Source organism: Typha angustifolia, chromosome 11, assembly GCF_048772165.1.
Source record: "Typha angustifolia cultivar Huaian chromosome 11, ASM4877216v1, whole genome shotgun sequence".
Taxonomy (NCBI): domain Eukaryota; kingdom Viridiplantae; phylum Streptophyta; class Magnoliopsida; order Poales; family Typhaceae; genus Typha; species Typha angustifolia.
The window spans coordinates 15,543,709-15,560,715 of NC_133249.1; the positions used below are offsets into that span (position 1 = coordinate 15,543,709).

Below are 17,007 nucleotides of genomic sequence, written 5' to 3' on the forward strand. Positions count from 1 at the left end.
AATGTTACATGAAAAGCCAGCCTACATATTATATAATTTATATATAGTTTGTTCTTCTATGTGTGTGTATATATATATATATATATTTCTCATTAGAAGGCCGCATATGAGCCCAGATTAGTATTGGGAATGAATATATATTCATGAGATCTTATAAGCTAAAAACTGGGTTTCCATATAACAACTGTCTGTGTGTAGATGCCGGTTTCTTTAAATACATGACATTAAACAGTAATTGTATCTAAGAAATTGGGTAAATATCTGAAACTTTCATGTTTACGTATGTACACCCAGCTATAAAACTTGCTTGCATATAACCCTATGAGAGTTCGATTTTTGCATGATTAGATGGGCATTATATATCAAAGATTGATCATAGATAACGAATAATAGCTGTACTGCCAACATTCTACATCATGGTGCGACACAAGGATGTCAGTGCTGCCGATTTCTTTACTCTTCCTTGGGAATGAGAATGGTAAATGATGGGAAGAGTGTGAAAGGAATAGCATGCGATGCAAACTGATAAAAGAACAAAGAATATTACCGCAACAAAACTGACAAAAAGGAAAAAGGAAGGAAATCCTCGTGGAAGACTGCTTCAAGGTATATATATCAATCAGAAGAGTACACTTCTCAAAAAACAAAAAGGTAGAGTAGTAGAGTACCATTTCATTGCTGTAACGACAAGATACCGATCTTAAGATTCATATACAGCAATACTAGTCCCGAGTGAAAAAGCATTGCGTTTATGTTTGATGAATGCTAAAATACAAACTGCAGGATGAAGAGAGACATATGAACTGTCCTACATCTTTATAGTTTCCAGGCATTTGGACCTGATAATCATAATTACTGGCGGGATTTAAGGGACAACAAATAATTCAACTACTACTCTAGTCAATTGTATCCATCGACAGTGGATATGCTATGCCTAGCTACTATGACTAATTCTACACTTTTCTTAGCAGCAATGGCTGCAATAAATATTCTGAAAGGAAAAACATTAATTGTGAAGAAGTCTTTCTTCGTATCTTCCAAAGAACCACAAAGTGGAGCTACAAATGTTCAGTTTGAACTGCCAAATCCTGTATACCCAAGTCATGATACAACCCATGTACATACTGTAAGATTTGACGATCGTCCGCCCCTTTTCTTACCTGTTCAAAACGTAAATGGAATTAAATATCTTAAGTTAATAATATGGGCATATCATGTGGTACACTGTACCCCCACAAAGATAACATGCAATGTATCTGCACGTAAACTTAGTGAGTTAGTTTCCTCGATGCCTGAGGTGACCATCATATTCATCTATATCTGGTGGTCAGGCCCCCTCTATCATTCTTCCATAAGTATCTTCTTTTTTTAAAAGTTTCATAGGGATCTGATGCCTGACCTTTCATAAGGATCTTTTTTTTTCTTAAAGTTTCACAAGGATCATATTCATCTATCAATCATGCACATCTCATGCGAGGACATGTTCATGACCTTTACAAATATTATTTGTTGCACTGCATATGCAAAGTTGCAAACATGCCTATACTAGCATCTATTGCATGACATGGAAGCAGTAGTTTTCCAAGTGAAAACCAGCCATAAATTGGTCATATGTGGGTTAAATCTCATTTTGTAAAATTCTAAATTTCTAATTGGAAACAAAATCCACAACCGAAGGTTCAGCCAATTACAGGGCATTATGAAATAGTCACTTCCATTTACCTGGATTGAGAGAGAACCAATAGTATAACCAGGTATTAGTTCCCAAAACCGAGCTTGAGAAACTCCAGAAACATCCTCGAGAGAAGTTATCTAAAGAATGGTCATCATAAGATAATGAGATGCAGCCATCAAGTACTAACAAAAAGACAGAACAGTAGGACATGATTATATACCTGTCTGCAACATTTGCTGAAGGCAGAAGAGGGTACGTTTGCTGGGGCCATTTGCAGTAAAATGCTGCCAGCTGCTTTAAAAAGTGGCAAGGCAACCATGAATATTGCAACTGAAACAAGACCCAAGCACAAGACTTCTGCATTCTCAACCCTAGAAGTGATAATAGAAAATCAACTAAATCACCTCAGGAGGGTAAAATCTTTCAAAAGTATAAAAGGAGTTTCATAGGTACTAGTTTACCCCAAGGTCAGAAACCATGATGCCAAGATCAAACCTGCACTGAGGAAAATAATAAGTTCACTTAGAATGGATCAATTTAAAAATGGAAAGGACAAAATGAACAGAGAAGATACTGCTATTAGACTAAAGCAGATTTGTTCAGAATACTGTTTGATGGTAATTGTTCTGTACCTCCGAATTGAATCTGCAAGAACATGTAGGCACACAGAGTGGTAGTTCATATCCTCAGCTTTCCTGTAAACTGATAATAAATAACTAATCTGTGAGATTCCTAATCTGTAAAATGGCACTCGACTTAATTATGTATGATAGGATAAATGTTCTTTGAACAGAACTTTCTACTGCTAAACACCATAGTAAAAATAGTAATGAGAATATACCAATGTTAATACGTGCATAGCTCCGAAAGAACCAAACGCCGAGCAAATTCACCAAAAGGTTTGTCACAGCAGAAACAATTAAGTAGTGCCTATAACCAAAATCATTTTAGCAAGGGAAAGCAAACAGAACTTAAGACCACTTATAGAAGATCAACTAATAAGATTCAAGAGAATAAAAAACAAGAAAATCAAGTGTGCTGCTATATATGTTTGCAGTTCTTTGATATGTGTCTTACTTTCTGACTTTAATCCTGCCAAATTGAGCATGGGAAATACATATCAAGTAATCTAATGCTGAACACAAAAATTAGGAGTCCGAAGACTGTTGATATTCTATTTCGTTGACAATTTGACATGTATGATTACCTAATACTGTTTTAGAAAGAGGAACAATGGTTGGTATATCCACTAATGAAATGAATGGACATATTTTGATTTCATTAAACCAGCATCCTATTATATCAATCAACACAAATGCTCAAGTGCCAGCTGATATATTGCAAAATGTAACCAGATATATACAAGCATTACCCTTTGTATGAAAAATCAAAATACAGTATTACAGCATGGACCTTTAGTATTAGTGTATTACACTAAATCATTTGCCTCATAGTTGATAATTCAAGAAGCACGCAGCCTTTGAACATCATCGAAGACTATTCCATGCACAGATTTGGATAATATTCTCATGGTTTGCATTGATAATATCAGATGACACAGTTGCTAATTGCTGTCAGTATGAACTATGGACAAAAGAATCACGACGATCACCAGATCCCACTCAATGACCGTTGATATAAGAGTGTTTATCCATTTAAATAATCTGCATACAAGAATAGAAGCAAAGAAATGGAGACTGACAAAAATACAGGCTTACTTGTGCTCAGATTCATCTTGTATGAACGCATGGAGTGCTTCAACAGCCAACGAGAATGACATAAACAACAGAAAAAGCTGTCTACACAGGTAATTACAGCAACTTGTCAATATGTTAGTCTGAAGCAAATGGAAATCTAAATAAAAGTATAGTAGCATTTCACTAGGAAAAGAAGAATAACTAATGTAGAATAACTAAAAAAAAAAAAAAAAAAAAGCCAAGCTACCTACTGTTAAAGAATGCTAGTCAATAATCAACAAAATCTTCATAAACTATTATAAAATATTCAATCTGCTTAAAAAAATAAGATCATGATGTGAGGTTATATTATATGTTCCATCGAAGGTTTATAACAATAGTAAGCAATTCTGCAGGCTAAAAGAGAAAAAATGAGGGAAGATACAGGTAAGATTTTATTCAATCATGTAAGACAAGTAGGACCGTATGGAAGTATACATAGATGCTGTTAAGTCGCTTCCAAAAGAACTAAAGAGCAAATGATTGGTCCCAAATGCTTCTTGAATCTTCTCTTAAGAAATAGTCTTTGACATATTCTCTCAGTTATGAACAACAACCTGGAGGTCCCTGGACATCCATTTTCACTCTTGCAACTTGGCAACACGAATCATTCCCATTGTCTGTTTTATCTATCGGTGGGCAGGGTGTGAACAGTTGCAACTCTGGGTGTCTACTTGAAAAGCCACTAACTGGATTATTACTTGAAAAATGATGTATCTTCTTGCCCAACATATGCTTTTCTCTTTCATCTACTATAGGTTGAATGAATAAGAATGTCTTTCAAGTTTCACCAACCCCTCTTTGTTAGTGTACCCCTGAAAAGTAATGTAAATGAGTTGCAACATGTTTTACCATTCTAAACCATCTTGCGAGTTTGAGCAAACTATACTTTTAGAGCAAATATGCAGGGCTATAGCCCATTTATTTCAATAGTGGCATCAAGGCCACAAGCCACTTAACTGCTTCAGTTCCTAGCATATTTTATGGGTCATAAAGTGTATATATAGATTAAGCAATACTTGTCATAAAATGCTCTCCAGCAGAAAGCTCCTAAATATATCACAATCAGTAATAATCACCAATTCATTGTCAGCAGAGTAACAGCCAATTTCGTCAGAAAACTCAATATGAACATTTATTAGAAGATGAAACTGGGGTGCTTACAGCATTTGTGAAGGCAGACAAGACTTCTAATCTTTTGTACCTAAAAGAAACAAGGAAAATAATTAGATATACATAAAGCATCAAAATATGAATCAGAATTTAAAAACAGTAATATTTTTTCAGCACAGTTACAAAATCGTGCAACTTAGGGATGAAGTAAAACTGTGTTAGGAAGTAAAGACTGAAGACATGACCATGCTAAAGTTATTGCAAGGACTCCTAAAGGCATTAGGAACATTTAGGATTCCTAACTTATTAAGATTTTTTACTTGGAGGGCTGTTAGTCTATTTGAAATCTCATCTCCCCTCTATGAGAACCTATAACTATGAGGAGAGGCTAGAAGGTTAAAACACACCACCACAAGAGGTTGTGAGAGCAACAACTTGTAAGAAATCTAGTAGAAATTGTAGTGCAAATATAAAGTGTAAGTCTCGCAAAGAGAAGAAATAAAAGAAAGTAAGTACTTGAGTTGGATTGAGAGTGATTAGTCCCTTGCATTATTTTCTTCTGATATATATATATTGAAACCAGCAGGATCTCCGTGGACATGGCCCATATTCGGTGAACTAAGTTAAAATCTTGTGTCTGTCATGTGATTGCCTTTTTTCTATGCTATGTTATCTTATAATCTCATTGTATTCTCAACATTAAAATCTTGAGATTTCGTTGTATTCCCAACAATTTGTCCTTGAGCGGCGGCTCATTATTTCCGCAGTGTGAGATGATCCTACAATAAAGGTGATGAAAGAGTTTGAGATATGGGCCAACTACTGAGATCCTTAGTTTATGGTGATGGATGATTAGACAAGTGACCCTACCGTTATGGTCTACTTTCCCTTAGAGGGGCATTTATGTCAGGTGATAGTTGATAGGCCTAATATCACGTGTGATAAAAAGTCATGGTGGGGGTGAATTGAGTTAGCATACGGCAGGTCAAATCATTCTAATCAAGACATTTGTGTGCATGACTCATTACTATCATGATATTTAGTTATTTATAAATTCATGTACTTATAATTGTGTTATCTTACTAGTGATAATATCGCTTGTTGAGCATTAGTCTCATCCATATTTAACATATGTTGTAAATTGACTATCATTATAACAAGAGTTTTATAGCAGTTTATCTAATAGGTCATTATAGGCCTACTTTTATAGTGTAATATTATTATAAGGGGCTATGTTTTTCACTTATATTCGGGGACTCTACTACCAACTTTTGTATTATGTATGGATTTGTGGCTTACGAGCCTCTATTTTGTTTTCACTATTTTAGTCTTTTCTAGTGTTGGATCATATGTTGTTAGGCATTTTGGCCTCCATGTGAACCTCACATAAGGGCAACCTCACGTGGAGGCATGTAGCAAGTTGCGGATGTTTCAAGTTTATTTTGAAGACTTTGTTATTGAAGTTGTCTTTATGCCATTAGGAAATGAAAACCTACCTGATATTGTTATTTATATGTCTATTTGAACTCTCATCTCCTCTCTATAAGAGTCTATAAATATGAAAAAAGGCTAGGAGAGTTAGAACACCACAAGAGCTTGTAAAAGCAACAGCTTGCAAGAGATCTAGCAGAGCGTTAAGTGAAACTATAAAGAGGTGTGTTTCTTATAATGAGAACATGAGTTCTTGGGTAGAACCGAGAGTGATTTCTAGCTGATATTCTCTTCTTGTAATCTATACGTAAAAATCTTGTGTCTCTCATGTGATCGCCTTTGTTTTCTTTCCCATGTTCCAATTCCTAGACTCTTGCGATATTCCCAAAAATACGACCATGTTGGGAGCTAGGGATAATTATAATCTAGGGAATTATATACATTTTTAGAAGAACAATATCACTTCTATGCACAAGATCAAACAAAAGACCAAAGCGCGTATAATATACATATATGTGTGCGCGTGCGCATGAGCGTGGGCGTGCATGTGTGGATATTGTGTGCGTGTGTGTGGTTGTGCATGGGTGTGGGCATATGTGTGTGTCTGTGTTGTGCGCGTGCACGTGTGAGGCCAATTAAAACCACACTTAGTAACTGTTTCTATATTTTAGAAGCTTTATAATTTATCATTTCCAAAACAACTTGATTGGTGGATCCACCAAGAAAAAATTGAAAAGGCTTAATGTTAACATGGCAAAGTAAGATTTTATAAGCCTAAAACAAATATCAACTTAATAAATTTCTTTAAAATAGAAAAAATAGAGTAGGTATATAAACAATCTATATTATATATGGGTCCACAAATACCATAACAAAAATAACAGGTGCAATAAACTAAATATAGATTCAGAAAACCAACCCATAAGTGTAAATTTCATCAGGCTTCCCTCTGGAGGCAGCCATGGCAAACAAGGAAAATGTTAAGAGTCCACAACCAAATGTCAAATGGAAAGCATCTGATACCAAGCCTGCAAGAGTATATTCAAGGTGTTAAATCTCGGGTATTGCATAGTGTAGTTACATCCATAAGTTACAGGAAACTTATTGGATCATTAAAAGCTTTGCAGTACATGAAATAACAACACTTATATCTCTATTACAATATTAAGATATCAACATGAAACCGAAATACGGATGTAGATGAGATTAAAGCATTGATGGCCAAAACTACTAAAGCATATAAATAAACAAAAAATGATCAAACAGATTGACGATGTTCTGAGGGAACACTGACATAAGACACTGAACATCTGCACAATACTATGCTATGCAAAGTAATTCCCAAAGGAACTACCACATAAGAAAACCATTTGAGAAAGAATATCCATCAGAAGGAACCAATATTATTAAAGCAGTAAGTAGAAAGGTTCAGAAGAACTTTTTGACATGTTCTCTTTTAACAAACCACTAAAAGCCAATTGAAACATCGTAATTGCACAGGTGACAATTATCTGACAAATGCATGGTCAGGATCATGTAAGGTATTACAAATATTAACCAGGACACTTAGATAATTAGCTATCGAACCATGACAGGGGAAGAATCACATGTGCTGTTTTCAATTCATTGACTATTAACCCAGTACTTTCCTTCTTCAGATCAACTTATTATTTTCTTTGCTGGCAGTGAATGATGGAAAGAAATTCATAAAGCCAAGCTGCATTCTCTACCGTAATTGTTTCATGTGTTTTACTTAGTTAGTAGCTTAATATAACATGCATTGCTTATGACTTGCTGATAAAATCTTTTCCATTAACTTTCAACAGAAAAGTTGAACATGATCATTGTCAAACTACAATATCATAATATGCTCTATAAACTCTCCAACAAGCACTTAATTACTCTTGTACTTCAGAATATCAACTAATTATGCACCTTACATCTATATTTAAGATGTTATGTATTTTCTGAGATTCACTTACTCCAGTATGACTCCTTACCCTATAAACTAAAAACCCTAAAACCCAAAGCTAGGGTTTATCCTATTTCATAGGGATTGATCTGAAAGGATTTCTAACAAATCCTTAACACTAGTGAACCAGTTATGAAGTATCAAATATGGCAACTGCTAAATGGCCAGTAGAACATAAGCCTGCAGATAAATTGCTTTCTGTTGATATACTGTACATTAACGATTAGCAGTTCAAGATTCACAAGTCCACACAAACAGCATTTCTCAAGCACAAAATAGAAAGCTTCTTAATTGTCGTCACAATTCTACCACACGACATCATCCAAATCACATAGAAAGAAGGGAAAGACAAGAAGACACTGACCTACACGCCCGGTGAAGATTCCGATCAGTAACTCGGCCGTCGAGTAAGCGACATTAAGCGAGATCATCAAGGCCAGACGCTTCATCGGCCGATTCCCCGACCTTATCGCGCGTACCACGGACAACATCACCCCCGCGGCCGTAACCTTCTCCGACGACTTGAGACCAAAACCTTTCCCGTACTCCAGCGGCGGCATACTTATGCTGGAATCGCTCCGCCCGAGCTGATGCGGTCGAAGGGTTTGGCTCCTCTGCATCGGGAACGGCGAGGGGAGATCGGATTGGCGAAAGGACTGCTGCCGCGAGAAGGCGAAGCGGCGATCGCCGGTGGCGATGCCGTAGTCGGCGTTCCATTGCTGGTGGGGATCACCGAAGGAAGAGCTACGAGGGGGAGGAAACTTAGGGGTGGTCTCGGCAACGAGGGGTTCGTAAGATGCGATGCGGTCCTCCATTTCTGGATCGGAAACCCCTAGCTTTGGAGCAAAGAGGAAATCCTACTTCTTGATCCGATCGGGCGTGGCGGAGGGAGTCGAAAACCGGCCGGCATCGGATCCAAAAGGATAGAGGCGAAGGGTGATATTTATTAGCGGACGACGACCAGGTCCCCTCTCTTCTTAGTTTTATACTGGAAGTCGGTAGTATATTTAGGGGATTTTATATATATATATATATATACATATGTATATAAGATAACGAGATCCTATTATATATATATATATATATATTTTTTTTTTCCTTTTTCTTCTACTCTAACAACTACTTAATTACGTATTTCTACGAACTTAAATGATATCCTGGGATTTTTAATTATCTGAGCACGATTGTAGTGGCTAATAACTTAAATTACTAATACAATTTAATTTTATTAAAATATATATTTTAATAAAGAAATAGTAGGTCAAGTGGGCTCATTAAATCAAAAGAAATTAGGCTAAATCATATGTGTATAAGATAACGAGATCAATAGGGCTAAAAATCTCTCTAACCCCAATTATCCTGGTGAATAGATTCAGAGCTACCTATAAGAAGCCTCCTAAGACTAGTTCTTTATTGAAGTACCACAACTTGATGAACTGGAAAAGATTTACTGAGATTTAATAGCAAGCATCCATCCAATCTTAGAGCAAAGTTATAAATCTAAGCAAGAAATTATTCATTACAACCAAATAATACAACGGGGTACAACAGAATCATCTATTACTTGCAAATCAAAAAGCTTTTTCTCCAAATGTTCCAATTCATTCTACGTCTTCTTATAGATCTCTTAAAAAGAAGGAAATAAAAAAAAAAAAAAAACTGAGGAGAAAGAAAGAAAGAAGGATTAGAAAAGATAACAAAAGCCCACTGAAACCAGAGAAGCCTTCACAGACATTAAAGCAGAGAATTATATATACACTACAGCCTACAGGCACCAGTCACTCTCTTCCTCATCTTCTTATCCGCTTAATCCCTCATCGGAGTCCCACCGCCCTCATCGCAATCGCCGACGCTCTTCTCCGAGCTCACGTCCCCTCCTCCCTCGTTCTCCGACGCCTCCTCCTCGGCTACAACCTCGTTCGCGTTATTGCTACTCCGGCCATTGCCGTCCCTAATCCCGCACTGCCTCTCGAGCAGCTGCAGCCGCCGCCTCATCTCCTCCATCTCCCTCTCCATCAAGAAAAGCCGCTCCTTTAGTGTCAAATTCTCCTCCTCTAGCCTCGCTATGTGCCCGTCCTGGTCATCCACCCTACTCTCTAATAAATTTTCATCTCCTCCTACTCCTCCTCGGCCGCCGGGGTATACCATCTCGAACCGGCTCAGATCGTGATCTAGCCGCCGCTCCACCTCCAGGTGCTCCTCGACGTCACTCTCGCTCGACCCTTCTTCTTCCACGTCATCGTCTTCCTCCTCCTCGTCCCCTCTTGGGGACTTGAGACGGATCAGGCCCTTCATGGAGCCGTAACCGTCGACGCCCCACTCCTCCTTGGCCATGTCGACGAGCCCCTCCCGGCTCGGGGAGAATTTAGGCGTGGGGAGGATCGCCGGGGTCACCGGGCACGGCGAGACCAGTGAGGCGATCCCCCCGGACTTCTTCGCTCGGATGATAAAGGACGTTGTGTTCCGGGGAGCTCCGAAGCGGGTGAACTTCTTCTTCGGGTAGAATCGCCGAGCCTTGACGCGGTTCTGGAACTGGAGCTCGTGGAGGCGAGGAGGCTTGTAGCCGGACACACCAACGCCACCGCCGCCGACCATTCCTCCACCCCCCGCCCCCGCCGCCATGTTGCGCTTGTCGGCGGCCTTCTTGCCTTTCCAGTTCGACCTCCCCGGCTTCCCGCCTCCGGCTCCGGCGGAGAAGACCGGCCTGGGGTTCTTAAAGCCCATCGGATCGTCGGCTGCGAGCATCTGCGGCGGAATCGGCGGCTGCCACATCCCGAAGCTTCGATTCATCATCTGCGATGGATCGTCCATCGATTCCTCCGCCAACAAGCCCTTAGATCCCTTGCTGCAAGAAGGAGAGAGTTCAGATGATGACGACGAAGACTAGAAACGGAAACCCTAACCCTAGATCGGGATCTAGGGAGATCCTTAACCCCCGAGCACAAACCGAACCCTAATCCTAGCGTTAGGAGAGACAAAGAAAAGGAGAAGAATCGTTGGTTCCTCTTATTCGCCTTTTCTCTTCTCGAGAGAAACGACACCAAAAATCTCTTATTAGCCGGGAGATTCCGAGAGAGAAATTGATCCCAATACCCGAGCACCGCGAGAAATGGAGGGCTATTTATAGAAGAAAGGAACGGAAACGGACGGTTCGATTTCCTCTCACGCGGATTGATGGATACGATTCAAGCCCGAGGGCTCGGTACTAGATCGTCTGTACCAAAAGGCTGCAGGAATTTCTTGCGGTTAAACGTGCTGCTGCGCCAACCATAGGTCGCCAAGTACCCTAAACTCCTGCACAGTGTCAGAACTTGAAGCTTCCAATGAAAGAAAGGTTTCTACTATGAAAGAAAGAAAAAATATTGCCACATGTAATAGAGATTAAAAAATAATAAAATACAAAAATTAATCCTCATCAGACAGTGATTGACTGCCAAATTAGTTTAATTTTTTTTTCTTTTTCTTAAAAAAAAAAAAAAAAAAAACTTTGCAGTAGATCATCTACAGGAATCTCAAGAAAGGTGTTCCCTGATCATGTAATTTATTGAGGACCAGGCCCAAATTGGATGCAGTATCTTACACAACATACCTAATCTTAACTACTTCTATGTTTTCTAGTTTTGAAAGGTATATAACATTACAGAAGCAAAAAAAGACTTTCATAATTTCAAGTTTTAAAAGTACCACTGCACTGAAAAGAACTTCTATGTGATCAATTAAAAAATTGCCTACTTCACAAGTGGAAGTTTCCTACTTCACAGTAACTTTGAATAAGATATTAGTGTGAGCAAAGAACAACACTATGCATTACTTACTGAGAACTTATTACCACATGAATTCTCTATCATTAACATGATAGTCATGTGATAGAGTGCTTTATTACACCAAAACAACAATATGACAACAACTAACCAGAACATTGTCAAACAATGAGCTTAGAACTGGATTTTTTATTTCATACAAACTTAAATCATCAACAACTGTGGAATAATAATTTGAAAATTTTGGGTATCAAACCAATGTACAGTGTAATAAAAGTTCAATCAACCATGTATATACATGATGGAAATTAAGTGAGTCTTCTACGGAGCAATCGGCATTGAGAAGGCTATGCTGAAATCCTGAAATTGCCACCTAGTTCAAGCCATGAAGAGCTGTAAGAAGTGTTGAATTTTGTGGTTCCTCTTTATGGAGAAAGTAAATGCCGGGAAAATGTTGTGTATATTCCAGTAATCTCAAAAGGAAAATCAGCATCATCATCGGAACACCATTTAGCATGTTTAAGATGTCCACTTTGTGCTGAATGCAGCACCAGTTCTCACTAAATCCAGGAAACTGACAGGAAGAGAATTTTATGTAGCTTCTCTCCCATTTTTTATGGAAGCATGTCAAAAAATGCCCTAAAGAGTCATGAGATCAGCTCAAACAATTGATTTCATCCAAATCACGGGGAATTCCTCCACTTGTCGGCCTGCAACATTTTCATACAATTCTTAGGTCATAATAAATAAAATCACCCAGGAATGCAATATAATTAACAATAAAATCTATTGAACAAATTCACAGCATAGCAGCTGGGAATTATCTGGGAGGTTGGGTATGTGAAAGAGAACAACTTTCAAGGGAAGTAACTGACCAGAATCTCTGTTACTGTGTCACCCTGTTAGTTAATGAATTACTGAGTCCAATGTCAAGATTAAATTGGTTATGCATATATGCAGATGTGAGAATCTATTCGGTGCAATTTTGCAACCTAATAATGGGCCTTGTTTGCAGCCAACTGAGTCCCCATCTCCTACATAAGCTCCTTAATAATGCAACAATGACAAGATTGAAACTGAGAAATGAAAGGTATATTGATGATATTGCCTGAAGTTGACACTACTTTATTATGTTATGGATTTACTGTATACAAGCATCATAATTTACTTCCTTGCTACAGACTCCAAGAAGCCTAACTTTTCCTACACCAAAGTTAGGGTTCGCTAGCAAACTAAAGAATTTTATCATATCAAAATGACCAACGTGATTATTTCTGGAAATTAGTCAGCTAAGTAAAAGTCAAGAGCAACTCATTGAATAAGATTAGAAGAAAGAGCATATCTGAGCCCAGATTAGTGAAACAGAAAAGTAGCTGACATTCTGTGTAATTCTCATAAATTGGGTGTACTTACAATCCTGTTAATACTTTAATTGTATCATAGAAGAACCATTGCATAGTTACAACGGGTCCAACAAGTGTGATTCGAATAGGAAGGCTTCTTGTGAACAAACCAGGAAATCCTATGCTCTTAACAGCCTGAAAATGTACAAAGACATGATATTAGATAAACAATCATATAGTAGGATGAGTATTTGCATACCAAAGAAGACTTTGAAATTTAACAAACCAAGAAGAACTTCAAAGAACTTACCTGCATTATACTTTTAGCCTTTTTGTTGTAAAGAGAAGCAACAATGTTGTCTGCAGGATTTGAAACAACGGTACCAATAGCACCAGAGGCATAACCAGCCAAGCAAGTCACTCCAAGTTGTTGAGTTCTAGAGCAGTCCTCTTTTCTCTTTTGGAGAACACTAAGATACAAGAAGTCGACAGAGTGCTCGAATGTTGAAAACATTAGGATAGAAACTGCACGAGAAGATTTCCATACTCAGCTTATGATAGAGATATAGAAAATAATGATAGAATTGACAGAAGATCAAAATATAAAAAAATGAATAACAACATCCAATTTCCCTAAAAACAGTCTTTAATCACAAAAGCTTCAGTATGTCAAAGTAATTAAGAGCCACTTCCTTGGAACTTTGGAAGTGAATGGGCAAATGAAAGACTATCTACTTTTCTTAATAACCATCCATTTGCAGCTATGAACACCACATGTTTCTCCTTAAAAGAATGTCAGGTTACTTCAGAACAAAATTAAGGTATTACTAGAAGCAAATATTACAATAAATGACAATATCCAGAGTATATCCTTTATTTGAGCAATATGAAGGAAATATTTCAACAGAAGAGTGAAGTTGCACAGCGACTACTGCCATAATAGCAGTAAGTTGGTAACTCTTCTACATGATTGATGCTAAATGATATTTCTTTTTGTTTAACCATAAATTCAATTCAACATCTGATGTGGGGAACTGCACTGGAATTTATTCAGAGAAACATGGTATTTAAGCCTCCATTAATTTCAAAAATTTGAAGCACGAGAATGAAAAAAAAAAACTGAAATAGAGAAATTGTGAAATTACAGGGAAGATTCCGACACCAAAGTGGTAAAAGTCCCCTGTAAAAGCTGCAATAAAAAAAGCAAATGAAAATCACTTACAAGACTGCAGAGAAAAGAAAAGGAACATAAAGGAAGCATGTTAATGTTTAAGTGGTGCCTTAAGATCAATCCGAATAGAAGAGATAAAAACAACTAGACATCACTTAAATGCTCACCCAGGCAAGCCTTCAGAGGCATATAACTTTGGGAAACCATCAATCAAGCCCTTTGCAAACTTGGGTTGTGTCTGGACGCGAACTTTGACAGCTTCGAAAGGAGAAAGGGCTACATCTGCTATTACTTGAGCAGATGCACTGCTAACAAAGAAGATCATGCTTTTATTTTGTCCTACCAATACATCAGAATACATCTTTTTGAAATATTCATAAAGCCCAAACTTGCAGCCACCTTGAACACCATAACCAAAAAACTTTCCAGCCCAGCCTCTCCAAAGGGATGAAGGTCCATGTTCCTTTACCAGAACATTCAAACCAGTGAAAATGCTATTGTACTTTGAAGGATTCACCTGGAATCATAAGCTGAATCACTTTTTACCGTCTTGCAATCTAAGAAAAAGTTCATCACCACAGAGAAGGAGAAAAAAAAAAGAACAAATATCCACTACAACAGAGTTATAACTTATAATACGCAAGAAAGAATCAACTCTTCTCCTTGAAAGAATCTGAAAGTGTAAAATGATCTCCTTGTCGATTGGACATTGGATAAAAGTTGCTTGCAAGGAATACTTGTCCTGGTGATCTAAACCACAAGTCAAAAGGCATACCCTAGCACTCTGAACAGAGGAAAAGGATTCAAAAATATAATTTCCAGTTACAAGCACTCACCGAAGTAAATGATTTCGTATGTCAATATACTACTAGAGACAGAAAGAATGTAGCATGCATAAGAAATTTCCTTTCGCTGAACTATAGTTCTTCCTTTAGCAATTGAACTATCAAAAACTTTCTGATAGAGCTAAACAATACGAACGAACAGAAAGTTACTTTAAGCGAGAAAGAATCGGACCTCAAGTAGTTTATATTGCTATTTCGTAAAAGAGAACGCTAATAATGATACGAATCAACCCAACAAAGAGATACCTTTTTCTAAGAAAAACCAACAGATACGAATCAAAAGAAACCTCTAAGAGTTCTAGTTCTAGTCCAAGCTCCAAGATCCCTCCTCTTTACTTCTAAATGATCAAGAACTCACCTGCATGTTAACCTTCAAGACATCGAGGGGAGTGATCGCGAGATGGGTCGTCCCGGCGCTCAGCATCCCACCAACGGCGCAGAGCGCGTAGTACTCGGGAGAGAAGACCCTCATCCCCTTCCACCAACACTTGCCTTCGGTTCCTCTTCCTCCTCTCTTCGCCGCCGCCGCCGCCTCTTCCATCCTCCCGAGACATAGCTTCTTCTCGCAGCCTTTGTGGGTTTCCGCCATTGTCGAAGTCTTCCGAGCTCTTTGGAGAGAGAGAGAGAGAGAGAGAGAGAGAGAGAGAGAGAGAGAGAGAGAGGCGAGTAAGAGAAGAAAGGAATGGTCTTCGCGGAATCGGAATTCTCGTGAGAAGAATGGACAAGATCCTCTGCGTGGTATAATGTAAGGCTTTAACACCTCCAGATTACGTGGCATTATTTTTGTAGAATGAATGTAATAAAGTAATACACTGATGTTGCAGAGGATCCTTCTCCTCTCCTGCCTCTCTTTTTTCCTGGAGATGGCAAATGAGCCACGTAAGCTTTGCCAGGGAAAAAAGGTCACCTTCGACTTTTCTTAGATCCTTTTAAGCCCTAAACCCTGGTAGAAGAAGTGAAACTACCAAATTACCCTTCCAGTAGAAAGATCGTGCGGTAGAGCTGCTCCGGCATCGAGCAGAAGGGAGGGCATTCTTGGAAAATACGTTGCAAGAATAAGCTTCGAACACGTAGGTGTTAGGGCTGTAGCCGCAGACTTCGACTTGTAATAATCTGCTAATCGGTAATTAGTTGGTGATTAGAGTATCTCTTAGGTCAAGACATCTGACCAGAAGAATTATATTATAATATTTTGCAATAATGTTTTTATAAAAAAAACCTTTTAAACACATCTTTAACCATTAATGCCTTCGAGATTTGCGTACACTCGAGAATTATATTATTATATCTCTGCTGTTCGGGTGGTTTGCGTGGGATTTGGATGCAACCCGGTTTTAGACGTTCATTTGTAAGCTCAAATCTTGGGAAAAGGTGAGATCTTTTGCTCGGTGGAAAGAATAAGGAACGAATTCAAAGTGTCAAAATGGCGACGAAGATTGTAAAAAATATATATATAAATTTATTACATAAATTTTGTTCTCTTGCCCCTTGTGACACTGTTTGTTTTTGGGGGTTTCGGAAGGAGCCCAGTTCTGAAGTTGAGGTTTTTAATTCCTTGGTTCTTAGCTAAATCTTGGAAAAAGGTGAGATCTTTTGTTCGGTGGAGAGGGATAGATGAATGAGAAATGATTTCTGAGAAGCATTCTACTCCGGATTCGCTAGAGGATGAGCTCGAACGTAGAAGTGTACGAGTGTCTAATAGTGGGAAGTGTAGGAAAAAGAACAAGGCTTGTCGGATCCATGGGATTTAACTTTGGGTCTGATTCCTACCAAGTTATTAGGGGTATGTGATTCAGGACACCTCCATTATTAGTTTGATGTTCCAATCATTTGGCTTTAGTTCTTGTTCTTCTACTATGCTGCTTGATAGAGTCTAAGAAAGCCATTTTTGGCTTTGTTTTCAGAGATTTTTACTTCATGTCTTAGAAGTACTTTCTACTGTAGGTTGAATTCTTATCCT

The 17,007-nt window shown here is 38.2% G+C and overlaps 3 protein-coding genes across 4 annotated transcripts; all 3 read right to left on the reverse strand.

Moving 5' to 3' along the window:
* Positions 1-700: 700 nt before the first annotated feature.
* LOC140771169 (metal tolerance protein C2) lies at positions 701-8,899 on the reverse strand. 2 transcript variants are annotated; one of them, XM_073112603.1, is made up of 10 exons: positions 8,292-8,898; positions 6,875-6,983; positions 4,576-4,615; positions 3,394-3,470; positions 2,517-2,605; positions 2,308-2,377; positions 2,137-2,175; positions 1,896-2,046; positions 1,723-1,812; positions 701-1,160 (listed from the first exon to the last, which is right to left on the reverse strand). In XM_073112603.1, exons 1-10 carry the CDS (start codon positions 8,740-8,742, stop codon positions 1,059-1,061), a joined length of 1,218 nt encoding a protein of 405 aa, XP_072968704.1. In that variant the 5' UTR covers positions 8,743-8,898; the 3' UTR covers positions 701-1,058. The 2 variants fall into 2 exon arrangements, with proteins under 2 accessions (XP_072968704.1, XP_072968705.1); XM_073112604.1 differs by lacking the exons at positions 701-1,160; positions 1,723-1,812 and having other exon boundaries at positions 1,904-2,046; positions 2,137-2,170; positions 8,292-8,899.
* Positions 8,900-9,438: 539 nt separating this feature from the next.
* On the reverse strand, positions 9,439-11,017 carry LOC140771230 (uncharacterized). The gene has a single exon (XM_073112681.1). It carries the CDS (start codon positions 10,736-10,738, stop codon positions 9,734-9,736), a length of 1,005 nt encoding a protein of 334 aa, XP_072968782.1. The 5' UTR covers positions 10,739-11,017; the 3' UTR covers positions 9,439-9,733.
* Positions 11,018-11,862: 845 nt separating this feature from the next.
* Positions 11,863-15,724, reverse strand: LOC140770381 (mitochondrial phosphate carrier protein 1, mitochondrial). The gene is made up of 6 exons (XM_073111554.1): positions 15,406-15,724; positions 14,370-14,719; positions 14,177-14,220; positions 13,342-13,556; positions 13,102-13,226; positions 11,863-12,398 (listed from the first exon to the last, which is right to left on the reverse strand). Exons 1-6 carry the CDS (start codon positions 15,634-15,636, stop codon positions 12,344-12,346), a joined length of 1,020 nt encoding a protein of 339 aa, XP_072967655.1. The 5' UTR covers positions 15,637-15,724; the 3' UTR covers positions 11,863-12,343.
* Between the last annotated feature and the right edge of the window lie 1,283 nt (positions 15,725-17,007).

Coding starts and splice junctions, on each gene's coding strand:
- LOC140771169 (XM_073112603.1), bottom strand. CDS start 8,742: ATGGAGGACCGCATCGCATCTTACGAACCCCTCGTTGCCGAGACCACC. Junction 2,176..2,307: donor CTTGCAGATTCAATTCGGAG/GTACAGAACAAT, acceptor TATTTTCCTCAG/TGCAGGTTTGATCTTGGCAT. Junction 2,047..2,136: donor TCATGGTTTCTGACCTTGGG/GTAAACTAGTAC, acceptor TATCACTTCTAG/GGTTGAGAATGCAGAAGTCT.
- LOC140771230 (XM_073112681.1), bottom strand. CDS start 10,738: ATGGACGATCCATCGCAGATGATGAATCGAAGCTTCGGGATGTGGCAG.
- LOC140770381 (XM_073111554.1), bottom strand. CDS start 15,636: ATGGCGGAAACCCACAAAGGCTGCGAGAAGAAGCTATGTCTCGGGAGG. Junction 14,720..15,405: donor TCTTGAAGGTTAACATGCAG/GTGAGTTCTTGA, acceptor TTATGATTCCAG/GTGAATCCTTCAAAGTACAA. Junction 13,557..14,176: donor TTGGTGTCGGAATCTTCCCT/GTAATTTCACAA, acceptor CTTCTCGTGCAG/TTTCTATCCTAATGTTTTCA.